General features: G+C 46.1%; 3 protein-coding genes across 6 annotated transcripts in view; 2 read left to right on the top strand and 1 right to left on the bottom strand.

Annotated features, from left to right (window-relative positions):
* Positions 1-2,995, bottom strand: part of nell3 (NELL (neural EGFL like) family member 3) — a 4,789-nt gene extending 1,794 nt beyond the window's left edge. Inside the window, exons 1-6 of one of the 3 annotated variants that reach the window (XM_088364131.1) lie at positions 2,670-2,995; positions 1,930-2,436; positions 1,402-1,772; positions 1,216-1,332; positions 776-842; positions 1-702 (exon numbers count right to left, since the gene is read on the bottom strand). The exon at positions 1-702 is cut by the window's left edge and continues 1,794 nt beyond it. In XM_088364131.1, coding sequence (XP_088220257.1) covers positions 1-702; positions 776-842; positions 1,216-1,332; positions 1,402-1,772; positions 1,930-2,436; positions 2,670-2,835 — 1,930 coding nt within the window. In that variant the 5' untranslated portion in view covers positions 2,836-2,995. Of the gene's footprint in view, positions 703-775; positions 843-1,215; positions 1,773-1,929 lie in introns of all 3 variants that reach the window. The other 2 variants (XM_088364130.1, XM_088364132.1) reach the window with 2 other exon arrangements.
* Positions 2,996-5,939: 2,944 nt separating this feature from the next.
* On the top strand, positions 5,940-11,081 carry apbb1ip (amyloid beta precursor protein binding family B member 1 interacting protein). Of its 2 annotated transcripts, none has more exons than XM_088364115.1 (13): positions 5,940-6,132; positions 7,216-7,275; positions 7,401-7,491; positions 7,640-7,941; positions 8,207-8,284; positions 8,365-8,524; positions 8,809-8,930; positions 9,006-9,080; positions 9,193-9,336; positions 9,424-9,534; positions 9,641-9,739; positions 9,811-9,904; positions 10,092-11,081. In XM_088364115.1, the coding sequence occupies exons 2-13, from the start codon at positions 7,216-7,218 to the stop codon at positions 10,883-10,885; spliced, it is 2,130 nt and encodes a 709-aa protein (XP_088220241.1). In that variant the 5' UTR covers positions 5,940-6,132; the 3' UTR covers positions 10,886-11,081. The 2 variants fall into 2 exon arrangements, with proteins under 2 accessions (XP_088220241.1, XP_088220240.1); XM_088364114.1 differs by having other exon boundaries at positions 5,941-6,132; positions 7,685-7,941.
* Positions 11,082-11,388: 307 nt separating this feature from the next.
* LOC148381138 (DNA (cytosine-5)-methyltransferase 3C-like) lies at positions 11,389-15,473 on the top strand. The gene is given in 3 exon segments (XM_088363343.1): positions 11,389-12,892; positions 12,895-13,375; positions 13,378-15,473. Coding segments are annotated over 3 exon segments (816 nt in total). The 5' UTR covers positions 11,389-12,658; the 3' UTR covers positions 13,479-15,473.
* Positions 15,474-15,744: the final 271 nt, after the last annotated feature.

Genomic DNA, 15,744 nt, shown 5'->3' with positions numbered 1-15,744 from the left:
TCGGGCGGTAGCTGGACTGATAGTGCGCTAGCAGCGACATCTCGGCGGTCATGGCCACGGCACCCGTGTCATGCGACAACCAGAGCAAGCTGAACGTAGGCGCCGACATGTCATAGACGTGGAGGTCTTTGCTCCGGTTGCAGTGTTGGTTGGGGCTCCTCAGAAGAAGGCTCAGGGTGTCGCTGGGCTCCACCTCCACCCCGGCACTGATGCTCACACCCTGGAAGTACTTGCCTTCAGGCTGCTCCACACGCACCCCACTGACTTCCCGACCCTCCTCTTCCTGGCTGGCGTTGAACCTCAAGCCCAGCTGAAGGAAGTTCCTGCAGCTGTGCTTCATGGCAAAGTTGTGGTCCAGCCACAGCAGCCCGTGCTGCAGTATTTTCATCAGGCCGCCATTGCTGGACACAAGATCACTGCGCTCCTTGCCTCGCAAGCTCAGCTGAAGCCCAGTGAAGATCTGACTTCCAGAGTTCCCGCAAGAGGGGACAGTGACACTGGCGCTCCAGGAGGAGGAGAGACGAGCCCCCGGGGCAGAGCCACAGACAGAGTCGGTGAGTGTCGTGCAAGGGACGGCCACAGGATCGCCTTCACAGTCGGAGCAGGCCTGACACTCCTGGAGCTCTTGGTTGTAGAAGTAGTCGTGGCCGCACAAGCCCGTCTCTGCTTCTCTCTGAGACACACCCAGACACCGGAAGCCTCCTGAGAAAGGCAGGAGAAAGTAGCATCAAGTCATCAGAAAACAGTTGCTGGTGACTGAGGGCAGTACACAAACCTGGAGTGTTCAGACACTTGACACGCTCCCCGCAGATGTTTGCTAGCTCAAAACATTCATCTCGATCCTGTGAAGCAAACCGTGAAGAGTTGGCATTACCAAGAGGGACACAAGTGTTTAAGTCTTATTTCCATGACTTCTGAACTTACTCCACTAAGGAAACTATTGGTATGCAAAGTTTGTTTTCAAACCTGGAAAACTGGGTGACTATTTTTGTCGAGGGAAATTCCCACTTGAAAGGGGCAAAACTTTGTCGCTTGAATCAAAACTAAATTTAGGTATGGTAGGCTCTGAAACTAGTGTCAAACCACAACAAGACTTAGCCAACTATTTTCATTCTTTCAACCTGATTGTGTGTTGGTCAGCAACAATGTCGACTGACCGCTAACAGACATACATTATTTTTTAAAGACTTGCTGGAGGTTTGTCTTGAAGGTTACCTGGCACATGGTGTCCATGGTGGGTGAGCACTGTGAAATGAGGAAAAATCCCGGTGGACACATGGTGCACTTGTGGCACTGTGGCGGATCAGTCTGGAAGTCGCAGTAGTGGTCCGGCTGGCAGGCAGAGGGGCACCCCCCCATCAGCAGCTGTGGCAAATTAGCTTCGCCGACTACGTCCATCACCTTCGTGTCCGTGTCCATCTTATGGACGCCGTTGTGCAGATGGCTGTGGGCCTGATTTTGGAGGCCCGAGAGGTGGCTCTGGACGTAGCTCTGCAGTTCTTCCTGCAGACCCTGGAAGGACGCCTGCTTGAGCATGTCCGCCAGGAGGCCATACTGGACCTTGACTGTGTCCATCTGCTCGTACATACGATGGTGTTGTGTCAAGATGTCGCGCTGCTGCGACAGGAGTGCCTCCTGCTGGTCGGCCAGCTTCTGTTGCAGCTCGCTGATGAGCACTTGCTGCGCCCGCAGAGCCTCCACCAGCTTCTCCTGACCCTTGGCTAGCTGGAGGTGGAGGATCAGGGCATCCTCTGACGGGACTTCATTTTCTCCTGGAGAACGAATCATAGTTTAAGGAGAGCTGTGAAATTACATATTCTTCTTCATACTAGAGGGGGTGAATTTTGTAAAGAGAAACTGAAACCCAGTTTCGGTCTTATATCGAAGTGAAAATAAGAATATTGCATGAATTAAAAAGTCAATGCTGACCTGGTTTGACATCACAGGTGAGCTGGAGCCCCAGGGGCGCGCCACCGAGTTCTGAAGACGGGGAGCCAAACTCGGGGAATTCCCCCAGGAACTGCGCAGCCCGGTCAGCCAGATGAACCAGAGGGAGCTGCTCGGCTCCAGGGGACGGCGGGGAGCTCTCCCCGGTGTCCCTGGGGCGCCCTTTGGATCTGTTGATCCGCAAAGGGAATCTGCACTCTAACCCTTTGCAGTTCCGCGTTTGGTTTCTTGTCTCGGGTACCCTTGCGCAGTCGCCGTCGGTACACAAAGGGACACCTTCTGCGGTGGTGCTTCTCAGACGGGGAGATCCCATGGAGGGGGCGTGACGGGAATGTCTGTTCGACCTGCCTGAGGGACAGTGGTCACCACTGCACGGTCGCGGGTCTCCGGTGCTAGAACCCGCGCAGTGAGCCCCCTTGCACCAGTCAGCGCGCACAGACGCAAGGACCAGGAGCAACAGCGCCGATGATGTCAACAACATCTTGCCTTCTATAAAAGTGATATGGATTCACGAGGATGAATAAATATGTATGATAATATTTATATGTGATGGTGATGCTTTATTGGTTGTCTTTAAGTCGCCAGCTGTCCCTTTTTACTCCAAGACAAATTTCTCCTTAGCGAGACAAATGAAAAGAAACCCTGGGAACCTTTGTATCCCCCGCAACAACAACAACAAAACAGCACTATGGCTTCAAAAGGAGCCAAAACTCAACTCTGACCTGGTTTTCGCTCTTTACCGTCTTGTCCAGCTTCTTTGTTCAAAGTGTGAAGAGTGAAATACAACATCCTGCGCACACGCCATCCAGCCAGCCAGCCAGCTCTCCAGCCAGAGCCCCTTTGAGCTGTCTGGATGTGATGATGGCATTCCTGGAGTTTAATTAGCATCAGGTTTCACGACGTCTGTTAACCCTTCGCCTGCCGATTGCTACCAGCAACCAGGATCCAAATCCCTCTTGGAGGGGGAGTAGACTTGATTCATATAAATGACATCACATTACGTACATTACAGACGCTAGCTGACAACAAATTTTAGTGCTTTTGAGGAGTTAACTAACTTAATTAGCTACAGGGTGTTACTACTTGGAGCTAACTAGCCTTAATAGAAAAATTGGGGGGGGGCTACACCGCTAACGAGCCAATCTTATTTGTGCTAACAAGCAAAGACAAAGTGAAGCACTAGGTTAAGAAAATTAGCTTTGGTAGACAACGTTAGATAAACATTGTGGCATAAACAGTTGAAGTGCATATTTCTTGCTAGCTAACTAGAAAAATAGATCATTTAAGGCCAGCGCTTGCTATGTCTGTGTATTTGGTTGTCTTTTCCCAGATGACTGTCACTTTCGATTTGGCTCACTTGTTGACTTTTCTTTGACCTTTGCCCCCCTCCTCCCCGACTTGTGTTTTATTCTTCTTGCCTTTTTGAACAGCCTCTCAATGTTGAGACAGCTGCTGGTCCTCAAACTCCACCAGTCACCAAAGTGTTGTCAACACCTACAGATACATGTCGAACTATGGCATGAGGCAGGAACACCAAAAGGACTTTTGGGATTTTAAGAAATTTCACTTAAGATGTTTTTTGAGAACGTACGCTGGACATAACTTCCCTCCCCTACATTTATCATGCCGTATATGTTTCAGAGCCACCCGTCCTTGATATATGAAAACATTTTTAAGAATGTTTTTTGACTCTCAAGTGCTTTAAATACAATTAAACCCATTATTCTCCTGAGCATCTGTTTTTATGCTCACTGTCAAGAAACGGGAGACTAGCCTATAACGTTACTTTGAGGAAACTAAAGATGGCTATTCCAAATAAGGTATTGAAGGAATGGGGTCGTAATACAAAAAGTCCTGCCTAGCTACAAAAACAGATATGCTCAAACCTCATTGCATAAAGTACATATGTAAGCAGACAAGTATATTCACATATTAAATAAATAAAAGAAACATTTTAAGCATATAATTATACCTACACACCAAATCAGTAAAGAAGACATAACTAGACATTTTTGATAAGTGGTGATGAGAAAGGTTTTTATAACTTTATGATCTGATATATATTTCTGAGCACTTTGAAATAACAAATGACTTTTGATATATTGCCTAAATAGCTTAATGACCCTTAAGGAACTGTGTAATGCATGCCTGATGTTTTTTCTCTAAATCATGGACACGGCAAGAGTGGTCTTGACCGTTCAGTACTTGATTGTATCTTACGTTTTGACTAATGCTAGACGCCAGTTTTTGATTACTACTGAACGCTCTGCACAGAGGGAAATATTTTGCCTAACAAAGAAAAGATACGGTTGGAAGCATGATTAAACTAAGAATAAGCAAAGACATGAAGTTTCAAAAGAACAGCAATAGATTAATGATGTCACAGCCAAAAGCTAACATAATTTCGTACAAAATGACAAAATTGAAAGAATGAGGTACGACAGTGCCTGTCCAAGATTGGAGAAGAATGTTCACAGGAAGGTCACGTGGAGATAAAACCAGCAGGTGCCAGAGGGAGCCAGCCAAGGACTCGGCCAAAGATGATCTCCAAGGCCGAAAGACGGGATGGAAGACAACAGCCCCTACACACACCGAATCACCCATAACCAGCACCCACTCCCATGGCGAACTTACCCCACCCCAAAGACTCATCACCCATAAACTCGGCCCACACTGGCATGTGCAACTGATATAAGCTAACCAAAGAACCTTGAACGTTGCCTTTTCTGAATGGAGACTTTCCGCTCTTGAAGGGCCCAGCGCTGTATTGTACTTTCCTGAAAACAGAGCTGTCTGAACAAGAATTGTGATTGAACTCAACCAACCTGTGTAAGTCTAATTTGTGCTTCAGTGTCTTAGCATTTTCCTAAATCTGAAGAAATCAAACGAGCACACAGTGAGTAAATTGGATAACAGGCGATTGGCAATGGCTTTTGCCGTGAGGCGCAGATAACGCGCTCCCTAAATTGTGGACAAAATCCAACAGTATGCCCGCTTCGAGTTGGTTATTTTTCAATTCCATTTGATGTTTAACGGAAAGCTGACTTAGGGCAACAATGAAATTAAACACAAAATGTTCAACCAGACCAATAAATGAGAGGACTGATCTCAGGTATACGACCCTCGCAGGGCTGTTTCCCCGTCTTCCCTCGACTGCAGGAATGAGTGGAGCCAAACTCGGGTTGTGGTTTTCACCATGCTAATGTAGTAGCCGCCCACTGAGTTCAATGCAGAAGGGCCTGCGTGTCGACGCCCCGCGTTTCACATCACACTCTGACAAAATGGCATATTGTCTCGCAGGCTCCCCGCTGCTTTTGCCATTAGCGGCCCGTTTTATTTCTTTGAAAGCAAACTAAAATGTCATTTCCAGGTGTGGCTGGATTGAATGGTTCTTGAAGCATGCAGTCTCACAGCTTGCAATCTGGCCTTCAAAAAAAGCGCCAGTAGGTTGCGTTGTTTGGCTCCTTGAAAGCAACAGTAACTAGCGCTTCACTTCAAATGCTTCTAATTAATAAATCTGCTGAGCTTAAAAGAGATTTTATTGTTCGGACCACCCTCGCTGTGACATTTTCAGTCTGCCTCCGAGCATTTACCAGGGTGTTAAATGGATGAAGTATTGGCGCTAATGGAGGACATTTTTGCTGCAGAATCGGCCTCGTTCATCAGGGGACTTGAGAGGCCTTTGGCCTTTTTGTGGTTCAATCAAAGTAATAGTATAATATGCTGCATGTGGAGCCTCGACAGCACATGCTAGCAAAGTTCCTGCTATGGCGTAGGCAGTGCTAGTCACGTCCGCTGCGAATTGGCAAATCTGCAGATTGTGCAAATCAATATTTAACTAAGGTCAATGATTAACAGCGACACTTGGCATTGTTGGTGGAGCTCTCTGAACAGGCTGCGGGTTGGTCGCGGGCCCAGACACGAGTGTTGTGAAAGTGTTGTGCAGGAATGCGACGACAGGTCTGGACGTGAACTTCCGCATTGGGCAGGAAGGAGATTGTCAAAAAAAAAAAAAGAAGCAGTAGATGAGCCAACGCTCGTCAACACGCCCAAAAAACTGCTCGCTGCTATCTAACGGCCTTGTTTTGCTGGATAACGTTTTTCTTTTTGTGTTGATAAAACTTTTTGCTTGAAGGATATTTTTATTTATATATTGTACAGACACACACACACACATTGGAAAAGGTGAGTTAAAGTGATTTGTTGTTCACACTTTTAGCACTTCTGCTTTCTGCTTTCTTTTACTGCCACAATTTTGAATTGGTGACAGTGGATCGGTCGATGTCAAAACTAGATGGAAATAAAATCGGAGAGAATTTTCTATCAAAAGGTTCAAAAGGAACCTGACGTTGTTTCGAGTTTTTGGAGATGTGTTGTGTAGTCTGTCTGTGTGTGTGGGACAACTGATTCCTGAAATTAAATCACAAAACTGCTTGTTAAATCCATCATAAATCATATTAAATCGTACGCTGAAATCACATTGAGCATATTTAATGCTATCTCACTGCCCCTCATTGCCAACACGACTCAGTCAAGTTCTCGATACCAGAGGCGATTTGTTTTCTTTCGTGTTGTATTATTTGATAATAGGTAACGCGTTGCAAATTTCTGTGCCGGAAAGCAGCGCAATATTGTGAGGAGACAACGGCAGGTAAAATAAAATCTGCCGTACCAAAAAGTCATTTGGCTCACTGGCTGCAAGTGAAGGGAACGGACAGCAATATTAGGACACCGTTAGAAAGTGGAAAATTGGTGGAACAAAATTTAAATAAACCCTTAGTAAACTACAGATACTTGAAGAAGGGACATAAGAGACAATCAACTATTTGTATATTGTTTTTTCACACCACTAGCTTGACGTTGATGTCATTTCCTTTAGCTTTACAACATAGCGAACACTAAAGTACGACCACTTCCTCTTCGCAGAGGTGAAGAACCTTTGGTGTGAAATGGTCGCTAAGCTAAAGGCGGTGACACAAGCATTTACCCGTGAGAATTGGAAAGGACTGTGTATATACTTGAGATGAATACCTTTGCTTTCAAATGATTGCTTTGGCTTCTTCTCAAGTAAAAGTGACAGCATGACTAAACAAGCCAAGACGAGAGATAGTGAGAAAAAAAACAGGGCCGCAGGTCATTAAAAACAACTAACATGCTAACGCCCTGCAGGCTATTTTATATCACTTGTCACAAAATGTTTAAAATACATAAACATGTGTCAAGTTAATTTGGGCTTCTGCCAACCTTTTCTTGATTTGTCTATGACAGATGGACGACATTGACGCTATGTTCAGCGAAATGCTGGGTGAGATGGACCTCCTGACACAGGTGAGTCCCGCCCCCTCGTCACCATGACAATAGCGAATGAGTTAAAAAAAAAGCGCCATGGAACGCTTGAGCGCATTCGCATTGTTCTGTAAAACACAAACGGACTGGTTTTCTCCCCCTGGCAGAGTCTGGGACAAGAAGCTGTGCCGACCCCCCCATCTCCACCCAAACCCGAGCAGGAAGTCAACCCCTCCATGGACTTCACGGACCTCAATGGTGACATCGTGTTCATTGTCGTTCTGTATTTGTTCACCTGCACAACATCGGCATGACAAAAAAACAGCAAATGTGTGGCAGGCGTACTGATTAAACAAAGCTAATTATAATAAAAGGTTAACTGGGGTCGGTTCCCTCATCACAATAGGTGGTGGATATTATATGCGAAACATCTGCTGTAACTTCCAACCAGTGTCCCTGAATGAGCTGGAGGACGTTGATTTGGATGCCCTGATGGCCGACCTGGTGGCCGACCTCAACGCCACAGAGGAGAAGTTGGCAGCCCAGGTTGGGACTCTGAAGGAGCCTCAGCCTGAGCCTCCTACGCCCCCGATTGCCCGCCCGCACTCCTCCAGCCTGTCGATCTCCAGCGACTCGTCCGCTACCTCCTCCTCATCCACCGCCTCCATATTGCCGCCTCCACCCCCGCAATCGAGCAAACCTTCGATGGTGAGTCCGCAACAGCTTATGCTTTTTTCTTTTTTAAATTTACATTGCACTTGACTTATTCACCGCCAACCCAGGGTAAATTAATCTATTACGTCTAGAGCCGTCAATGGGAGTGAATGAGTTCATGAGATCTAGTAGGAGAGCTGTTCCATTCATGATAACTTGATGAAAAATGGGATTTCTGACTAGGAGTGGTTGGGGTTTTACATTAGGCTCATATACATATTACTGTATATTCCGTGATTGTGTTTTGGTGGCTCCATAGGAGGAGATTGAGGCGCAGATCAAGGCTGACAAAATCAAGCTGGCTCTGGAGAAGCTCAAAGAAGCTAAAGTCAAAAAGGTGAAACAGGCACTGATGTCAACCATTATATATATATTTTAAAAAAAGTTTAGTTTGGTTGCTTAGTTTGTGTGCTTTAGCTAGTGGTGAAGGTGCGCATGAACGATGGCAGCTCCAAAACCTTGATGGTGGATGAGAGGCAGAACGTGAGAGAAGTGTTGGACAACCTCTTTGAGAAGACATACTGCGACTGCAACGTGGACTGGAGCCTGTGCGAGACCAACGCAGAACTGCAGCTCGGTCAGGAGATTATACGGTCCCATTAGCGCTAACGCTAGCTATCGTTTACTACCGCTTATTTATTTTTTAATGCCCTCACAAGCAGGTGAAAAGAAAATGAGGAAATGAGAGTTTCTGTCTCACCCGCATGATTGTTAAATTTAGCTAAGCTGACGTGTTACGGTGAGCATTGAGTTAGCATGGTCGGAAAACTTTGGTCCTTGAAGGGAACGTTTTAGTTGTCTCCCTCCTTCAACACACTTGATTGAAACGTGGCGCTGATTGAAATGGTTTTGTGGCGCTAGAAAGGACTTTTGAAGACCATGAAAACCTGGTTGAGCCTCTACTGTCCTGGATCAGGGACAGCGAGAACCAGATCCTCTTTCAGGAGAGCCCAGACAAGTACGAAGTCTTCAAAAACCCTCAGGTCGGTACAATCGATCAACAGAGCGAGTAGATTGCTACATCTCTCTTGCTTCGACTGAGTGTCCTCTGTGTGCAGAAATTCTACTTGTGGAAGAAGGACAAGAAGACTTTGAAAGACATGAAGGGCAAAGACAAGGATATCTTGATCAAGGTGCATTGTTTTCATTTTGACCGCAATTAGAAGCCCCAAATGTATTCTTTTCACTCTGAGATTATTACAAGTAAATTCTTGACCCAAAATGGACATTCGTCACCCCTCCCAGGAGAACTTCTGTGGGACATCCATCATGGTGCCTGACCTGGAGGGCGTGCTGCACCTCAAAGAGGACGGCAAGAAGTCATGGAAGCCCCGCCTCTTCCAGCTCAGAGCCTCCGGGATTTATTACGTGCCCAAAGGCAAGACCAAGGTCAGAGTTTGAAATCGATTAATCGAGTACCCCAGGAGGGATTTTGATAACATCTGATTACATGTAGCTGTTGTCTTTTCTTCTCAGTCATCTCGTGACCTGGTGTGCTTCGTGCAGTTTGACAACGTCAACGTTTACTATGGAAAAGACTTCAGAGCCAAATACAAAGCGCCCAGTGACTTTTGCTTTGTGCTCAAAGTAAGGCAACATACTTGTGACAAAAATGTAATCCTGTTGGCTTGGCAAAGTATTGAGTCATTTTTTTTCTTCTAGTACTTTGTGTTAAGATTGTTTGTGTGTTTAGCATCCTCAGATCCAGAAGGACTCTGAGTACATCAAGTACTTGTGCTGCGACGACGCCTGGACCATGAACCTGTGGGTCACAGGAATACGCATTGCAAAGGTATTTGTTTTTAGGATGACGATGATGTCATCATAATCGAAGTGAAGACACATGAAACGTGTGCCTTGCAGTACGGCTCCAATTTGTATGAGAACTTCAAAACGGCAGAGAAGAGGGTGGCCATTGGTTCCACATGGGCCAGCTGCAGTGTTACGTCAAGCCAAAGTAAACACACGCATACACACACACACACACACGCACACACACACACACACACACACACACACACACACACACGCACACACACACACACACACGCACACACACACACACACACACACACACACACACACACACACACACACACAAATTGCGCACGGGTCATCTTTCAAAGTGTTTTGTGTGTTCACAGACAAATTCGAAAGCCAGGTCGCTAACGGACACGCAAACAACATGCCACCCGCACCGCCTCCTCCCCCACTAGGCGGGAACCTCCCCCCACCGCCTCCCACACTTGGGGGAACTCTCCCCCCACCACCTCCCCAATTAGGTGGAGCCCTTCCCCCACCACCTCCACCACTAGGAGGAACACTCCCCCCTGCGCCTCCCCCTCCACCAGCTCCGAACCTCGGCTTCCCTTGTCCTCCTCCTCCTCTTCAAGCCAAATCTTCCCCCAAACCTGTTCACCAAATGCGACATCTACCAACCAACTTCCCGCCGTCTCCCCCTGCTGAAGATGATCTTCCCCCTCCCCCTCCACCACCCGTCGATGACTCCCCGCCGGACTTTCTCCCGCCGCCACCTCCGGCATCCAATTTTGGCTCGCTACCACCTCCTCCGCCACCCGTGAAGACCCTACCACATCCCCCGCCTAACAGGAAGACTCTACCGCCGCCTCCTCCGAGTTTGAAGACCATGAACCTGCCGCCACCACCTTCTGATCCAGGATTTTTACCACCTCCGCTCACGGGGGCGCCACCTCCGCCACCTCCTCCTCCACCACCGCCTCTTATAACGGCCTCTGCCGCCCTCCGAAAACCGCAGATGAGGCCTTCCGGGTCGGTGAAGAAGATGCCACCGCCTCCACCTAAGAGGACTACACCTTCTCTTCCTGGGGGTGGAGGTGGAGGAGATGGAGGTGGTGGAGGTGACTTCATGTCCGAACTTATGCGGGCCATGCAGAAGAAGCGTGACCCCATTAATTAAGTTTACAATTTACAATTTACAATTTTTAGCCATTTAGCACTTGAAGCCAATCATGTTTGCAAGATGTGTATATAGTCCATCGTCAGGTTTACAGGGGTGTAATTAGTCTTTAAAAACAAGTGCTGAATCTTAAAAAAAAAAAAAAAATTGTAAATAACATTATATTTCAGCGATGAATAAAAAAACGTGGAATAACTATTGGGACTGGCATGAGTCAAAGCATGACATTGTGGATAAGTACCTCCCCAAAATATGAGGATATTACTAAAAAAATACAAAAATATTAGGATAAAAACTAAAATATTAGGAAAAAATATATATAATAAGCTATATATATATATATATATATATACTATATACTATATATATATATATATATACTATATATATATATATATATATATTTATTTATTTATGTATATAAAATGATGCCAAATATAAATAAGTATAAATATAATATTTTTTTTAATATAAAAATGCAAAAACCTGACCATAAATGACAGTCTACTGGTAGAGAACGGCGACTCTGGCGAAAGGGTGGAAAAGGCACTGTGAACCTGAGCCACTAGCCAACGGCAAGGACCTGGGAATTGCTGATGATGACTCTCTGTTTGACAGTGAATGCTCGACAGAGAGCAATGGCAGGCACATGTCAGACAGCCCCGATAGCCAAACAATACCGCAAGCTAACACGGTTATGGAACTGAAGGAACGCTATACGAAATATATAAAGCCATGTCACGTAGCCCTTACAAAGTTAAAATACCTGACCATAAATGACAGCCTACTGGTAGAGAACAGCGAATCGGGCAAAAGGGTGGAAAAGGCACCACCCAGATATACAACACACAAAGGACGACGGAAAGACATTTACCAGGATGGGAACGGCTTGTTGGCTGGAGAGGTCATATGGGGGACGATAGAGGGCTTCTCTTGGTGGCCCAGCTTGGTGATTCCTTGGAAAAACAAATTTTAACCTCCAGTTCCGCCATTGTTTGGCGATGGAACCTTCTCAAAGATCCCGACGGAAGATTTGATGCCTTTTCGGAATTTCACTAAATGTTTCTGCAAAAATTTATATGCCAGCCCTTCCACTTACAAGGCTGCCATCTTCCAAGTCATAGAGCTGGCAAGTGAACACTCTGAGAGTCCTTTGAAGAGGCAAAAAGAGATAAAGAAAAAGAAATGAATCTGATGCTGGACTGGGCAGTGAAAATTTCTGCCATCAGGGCCACAGGGATTTGCGCCACCTGCCATTCACGAAGCTGGCCAATTATCCAATTCAAATTCGACTCAGTCTGACTACCAGCCGCCTGTGAAAAGGAAACATGCTTTTAAGAGTCGAGCAAGCACCTGCAACTACACTTTCACAAGGGACACTTTAATTGAGAGGCTTCGAGACAAAGGAACAAAAATCGAAGATTGTTATTTGGCTTGCAGGTTGCCTGATGTGGTTGTGCAGCACCCATTCTTTGAAGGTGGTCTTTGTTTCAAACGCAAGAAAAACTTCACAGAAACACTGCATCGCTACGATGAAGGTGGCTACCAGTCGTACTGCACTATGTGCTGTGGCGGGTCAGAGGTCATTCGTTGTGGCAACGCCAGCTGTTGCAGATGTTTCTGTAAGGAGTGCGTGGAGATCTTGGTGGGAGGGGTAACCTTTTGTGAGCTGAAAGATATTCATCCGTGGAGCTGCTACATTTGCCAGCCAACACAGTGCGAGGGTCAGACTGGAGCGTCAAGGTCCAAGACTTCTTTACCAACAACAGCGCCATGGAGTTTGAGCCTCATAGAGTTTACCCGGCCATCGCTGCAGATAGACGCAAGCCCTTGAAGGTTATGTCGCTCTTTGACGGCATCGCAACAGGATACCTGGTGCTCAAAGACCTTGGCTTCATGGTGGAACGCTACATTGCGTCAGAGATTTGTGAGGATTCCATCGCGGTGGGTATGATCAAGCACACTGGCAAGATTGAATACGTCAGTGACGTCTGCACCATCACAAGTGCAGACACCTTGCTGAATGGGGCCCTTTTGACCTGCTGATTGGAGGAAGTCCTTGCAACGACATCTCCATGGTGAATCCCCTACGGAAAGGATTGTTTGAGGGCACCGGAAGGCTCTTCCGTGAATTCTACCACATTTAGACGCTGCTGAAGTCGGAGGAGGGTGACGACCGGCCTTTCTTCTGGCTCTTTGAAAATGTGGTGTTCGTGTCCAGCACAGACAAGACGGACATCTGCAGATTCCCGAAGTGTAATCCAATTATCATCAATGCCGTGACTGTCAGCCCCGCACATCGAGCTCGCTACTTCTGGGGAAACCTCCCAGGCAAGAATAGGTCGGTGGCTGCATCCCTGGATCAAAAAGTGAATCTTTAGGATTGTTTGGAGGTTGGCCGTGTAGCAAAGCTGGACAAGGTGCGAACCATCACAACAAAGTCAAACTCCATGATTCAAGGGAAATTGAGACATCCGGTCATCATGAACGGCAACTGTGGTGTAGCGAAATGGAACAGATTTATGGCTTCCCCAAACACTACACGGATGTGAACATGGGCCGCCTGCAGCGCCAGAGGGTCATGGGGCATTAAGTGTTGTGTGGGATGTCCGATGTTGAGCCAGGAACAAAAAAGATGTGTATATAGTTGGTTCTTTATTGGCAAGATCTTGGGTTGTTTAATGGCGGCCAATGCATGAAGTACAGCAGCAGATGAAACAACAGCTTCCTTCTCCAGGTCAGCTTCTTTTATACTGCCCGGAAAGGCGGGAACTTGATCATTTGGTACCTGAGTGTGGGGGACGTCACCCCCCTGTGTATGTGCGTGTGTGTGTGTTCATACAGTTATGTGTGTTGTATTTGTGTTCTGATTTAGCAGTTATGTTTATATAAACTAATATAAAGAATTGTAAAGATATGAGCATCAAAACGTACAGGAGATTGTCTAACCTAACAGAACATGTACACATTGCTGTTGCTCTCTCTTCACCGTCATTCGCCACCTGATGGCGCCACTCAAGGATTATTTCGAATGTGAATCCCATCAGCCAAGTCCGTAAAGCCGCAGATGCATGAATACTGTTTCTGGACTAAAAACCGCAGCCGAATAAAAGCCACGCCAGATAAAATTAGGGGGAAAGTCTGGTTTTGTTTAGAAATAAGCAGCACGAGACAATAAGCTCGAGGTGTTTTAATGTTTAATTTCCATACATATGCACAAATCATACAAAATAAGCAAGGTTATGAAAAATCCATAGATAAGCTGCACTGGACTATAAAATGCAGGGTTCAAAGCTTGTGCAAAATGTAGCGGCTTATAGTCCATAAAATACGGTACTTTCATGCACGAGCGCGAGACCTCTTCCCGGAAAACGAAATGCTTGCCACTGTATGTTGGCGTCCTTCCACAATTCAAAGAACGTGTTTGAATTGGCCTTGGGTGAGAATGTGAATGTGGGTTTTTATTTTTCAATATGTGCCTTGCAATTGGCTGCCCACTGGTCCAGTGAGCCTGCCTCTTGTAGCTCTACGAACAAAAAAAAATAGATTGATGTTCTTTTTGTAAAAGAAAAAAAATTTGATGTCACAATTTATGGTTACTTTGGTTAAAGGGAAGTGTGTACCGTAATGTCCGGACTATAAGCCACTACTTTTGCCTCACGTTTTGAACCCTGCGGCTTGTCGTCCGGTGCGGCCTGTTTATGGCTTTTTGTGATTTTTGTGATGATTAATACACTTATAAGCTCGAAAAAGGCTGTGGACCACTGTTGTGCAGCACCGTTTTGCTGGGCGGAGGGATATGTGAGACGGTCACTGAGGAGAAGAGTGGTGTATTGGCAGGCAAATAGTGACGTATAATTGACACACAAAAAAAGACAGAACGAGATCAAGACGGACATTAAAGAAAGGAAGGTTTTATACACAAACCCTCATGGGGGACAAAAGAAATGCATATGATGACGCTTTTAAGTTAAAGGCAGGCAACGAACAATAAGGACTGCAGAAAAGATAATTGGAATCAACCTCCCATCTATCCAAGACTTGTACCTGTCCAGGACCAGGAAACGTGCAAGTAACATCTCTACAGACCCTTCTCACCCAGGTTGCAGTCTGTTTGAACTACTCCCCTCGGGACGGCCTAATAGAGCTCTGTACACTAAAACCAGCAGACACAGAGACAGCTTCTTCCCCCAGGCTGTTGTTCTGATGAACTCACACCACTCTTAGAGTCTCAGAGTCATTACTGTGCAATAACATCCTGCTCTCCACACCTTTTTTGAATTGTCTACACTGTTGGTACTATGTGTCCTCTCTGCATCCATTGCAGCCTGGTCATCCTAGAAGAGGGACCCGCCCATCTGTGGTCTCTTCTCAAGGTTTCTCATTTCCCCTAGCTGGAGTTTTGAGTTTTTCCTTGCCCTCTTGGGAGTTTAAGATCAGGGGATGTTTGAGAATATCTGCCATTTTTCACATGTCCTGAGTGTTGTTGTTAGTCACCTAAATGTTGAACAGAGGCTGTGATTTACCGAAGTCAAATTCCTTGTTTGGCACGCTCAAACATGGCGAATAAAAAACTCTTGAATCTTGAATAAAAGAGATTTTTATAAAACATTAACATGGTTTCAGACAATGACATTTTTTAAATTTATGCAATGAACATGATGTTTGTCCGCCGCACATCCGGTCTGGCCTTCGACATTTTTTGACAAACTCGCTAACCATGGCGTCGTTATGGAGAGGATCAAGATTGTAATGAGTCATCACTTCATGATAGGTGAGCCCCCACCCACGTTGGCTTAAATAATACACGCAGTGTTGACCGCAAGCGTCTGTCAGCTCGTGTTGCAGTTGGCCGTTCT

The sequence above is a fragment of the Syngnathus floridae genome, chromosome 20 (genome assembly GCF_059516105.1).
Source record: "Syngnathus floridae isolate MCC-2025c chromosome 20, RoL_Sflo_1.0, whole genome shotgun sequence".
Classification (NCBI taxonomy): domain Eukaryota; kingdom Metazoa; phylum Chordata; class Actinopteri; order Syngnathiformes; family Syngnathidae; genus Syngnathus; species Syngnathus floridae.
The sequence above is the reverse complement of the archived record's forward strand: the minus strand, read 5'-3'. Positions and strand labels throughout refer to the sequence as shown.

Coding starts and splice junctions, on each gene's coding strand:
- apbb1ip (XM_088364115.1), top strand. CDS start 7,216: ATGGACGACATTGACGCTATGTTCAGCGAAATGCTGGGTGAGATGGAC. Junction 8,525..8,808: donor CAACGCAGAACTGCAGCTCG/GTCAGGAGATTA, acceptor TTGTGGCGCTAG/AAAGGACTTTTGAAGACCAT. Junction 9,905..10,091: donor CAGTGTTACGTCAAGCCAAA/GTAAACACACGC, acceptor GTGTGTTCACAG/ACAAATTCGAAAGCCAGGTC.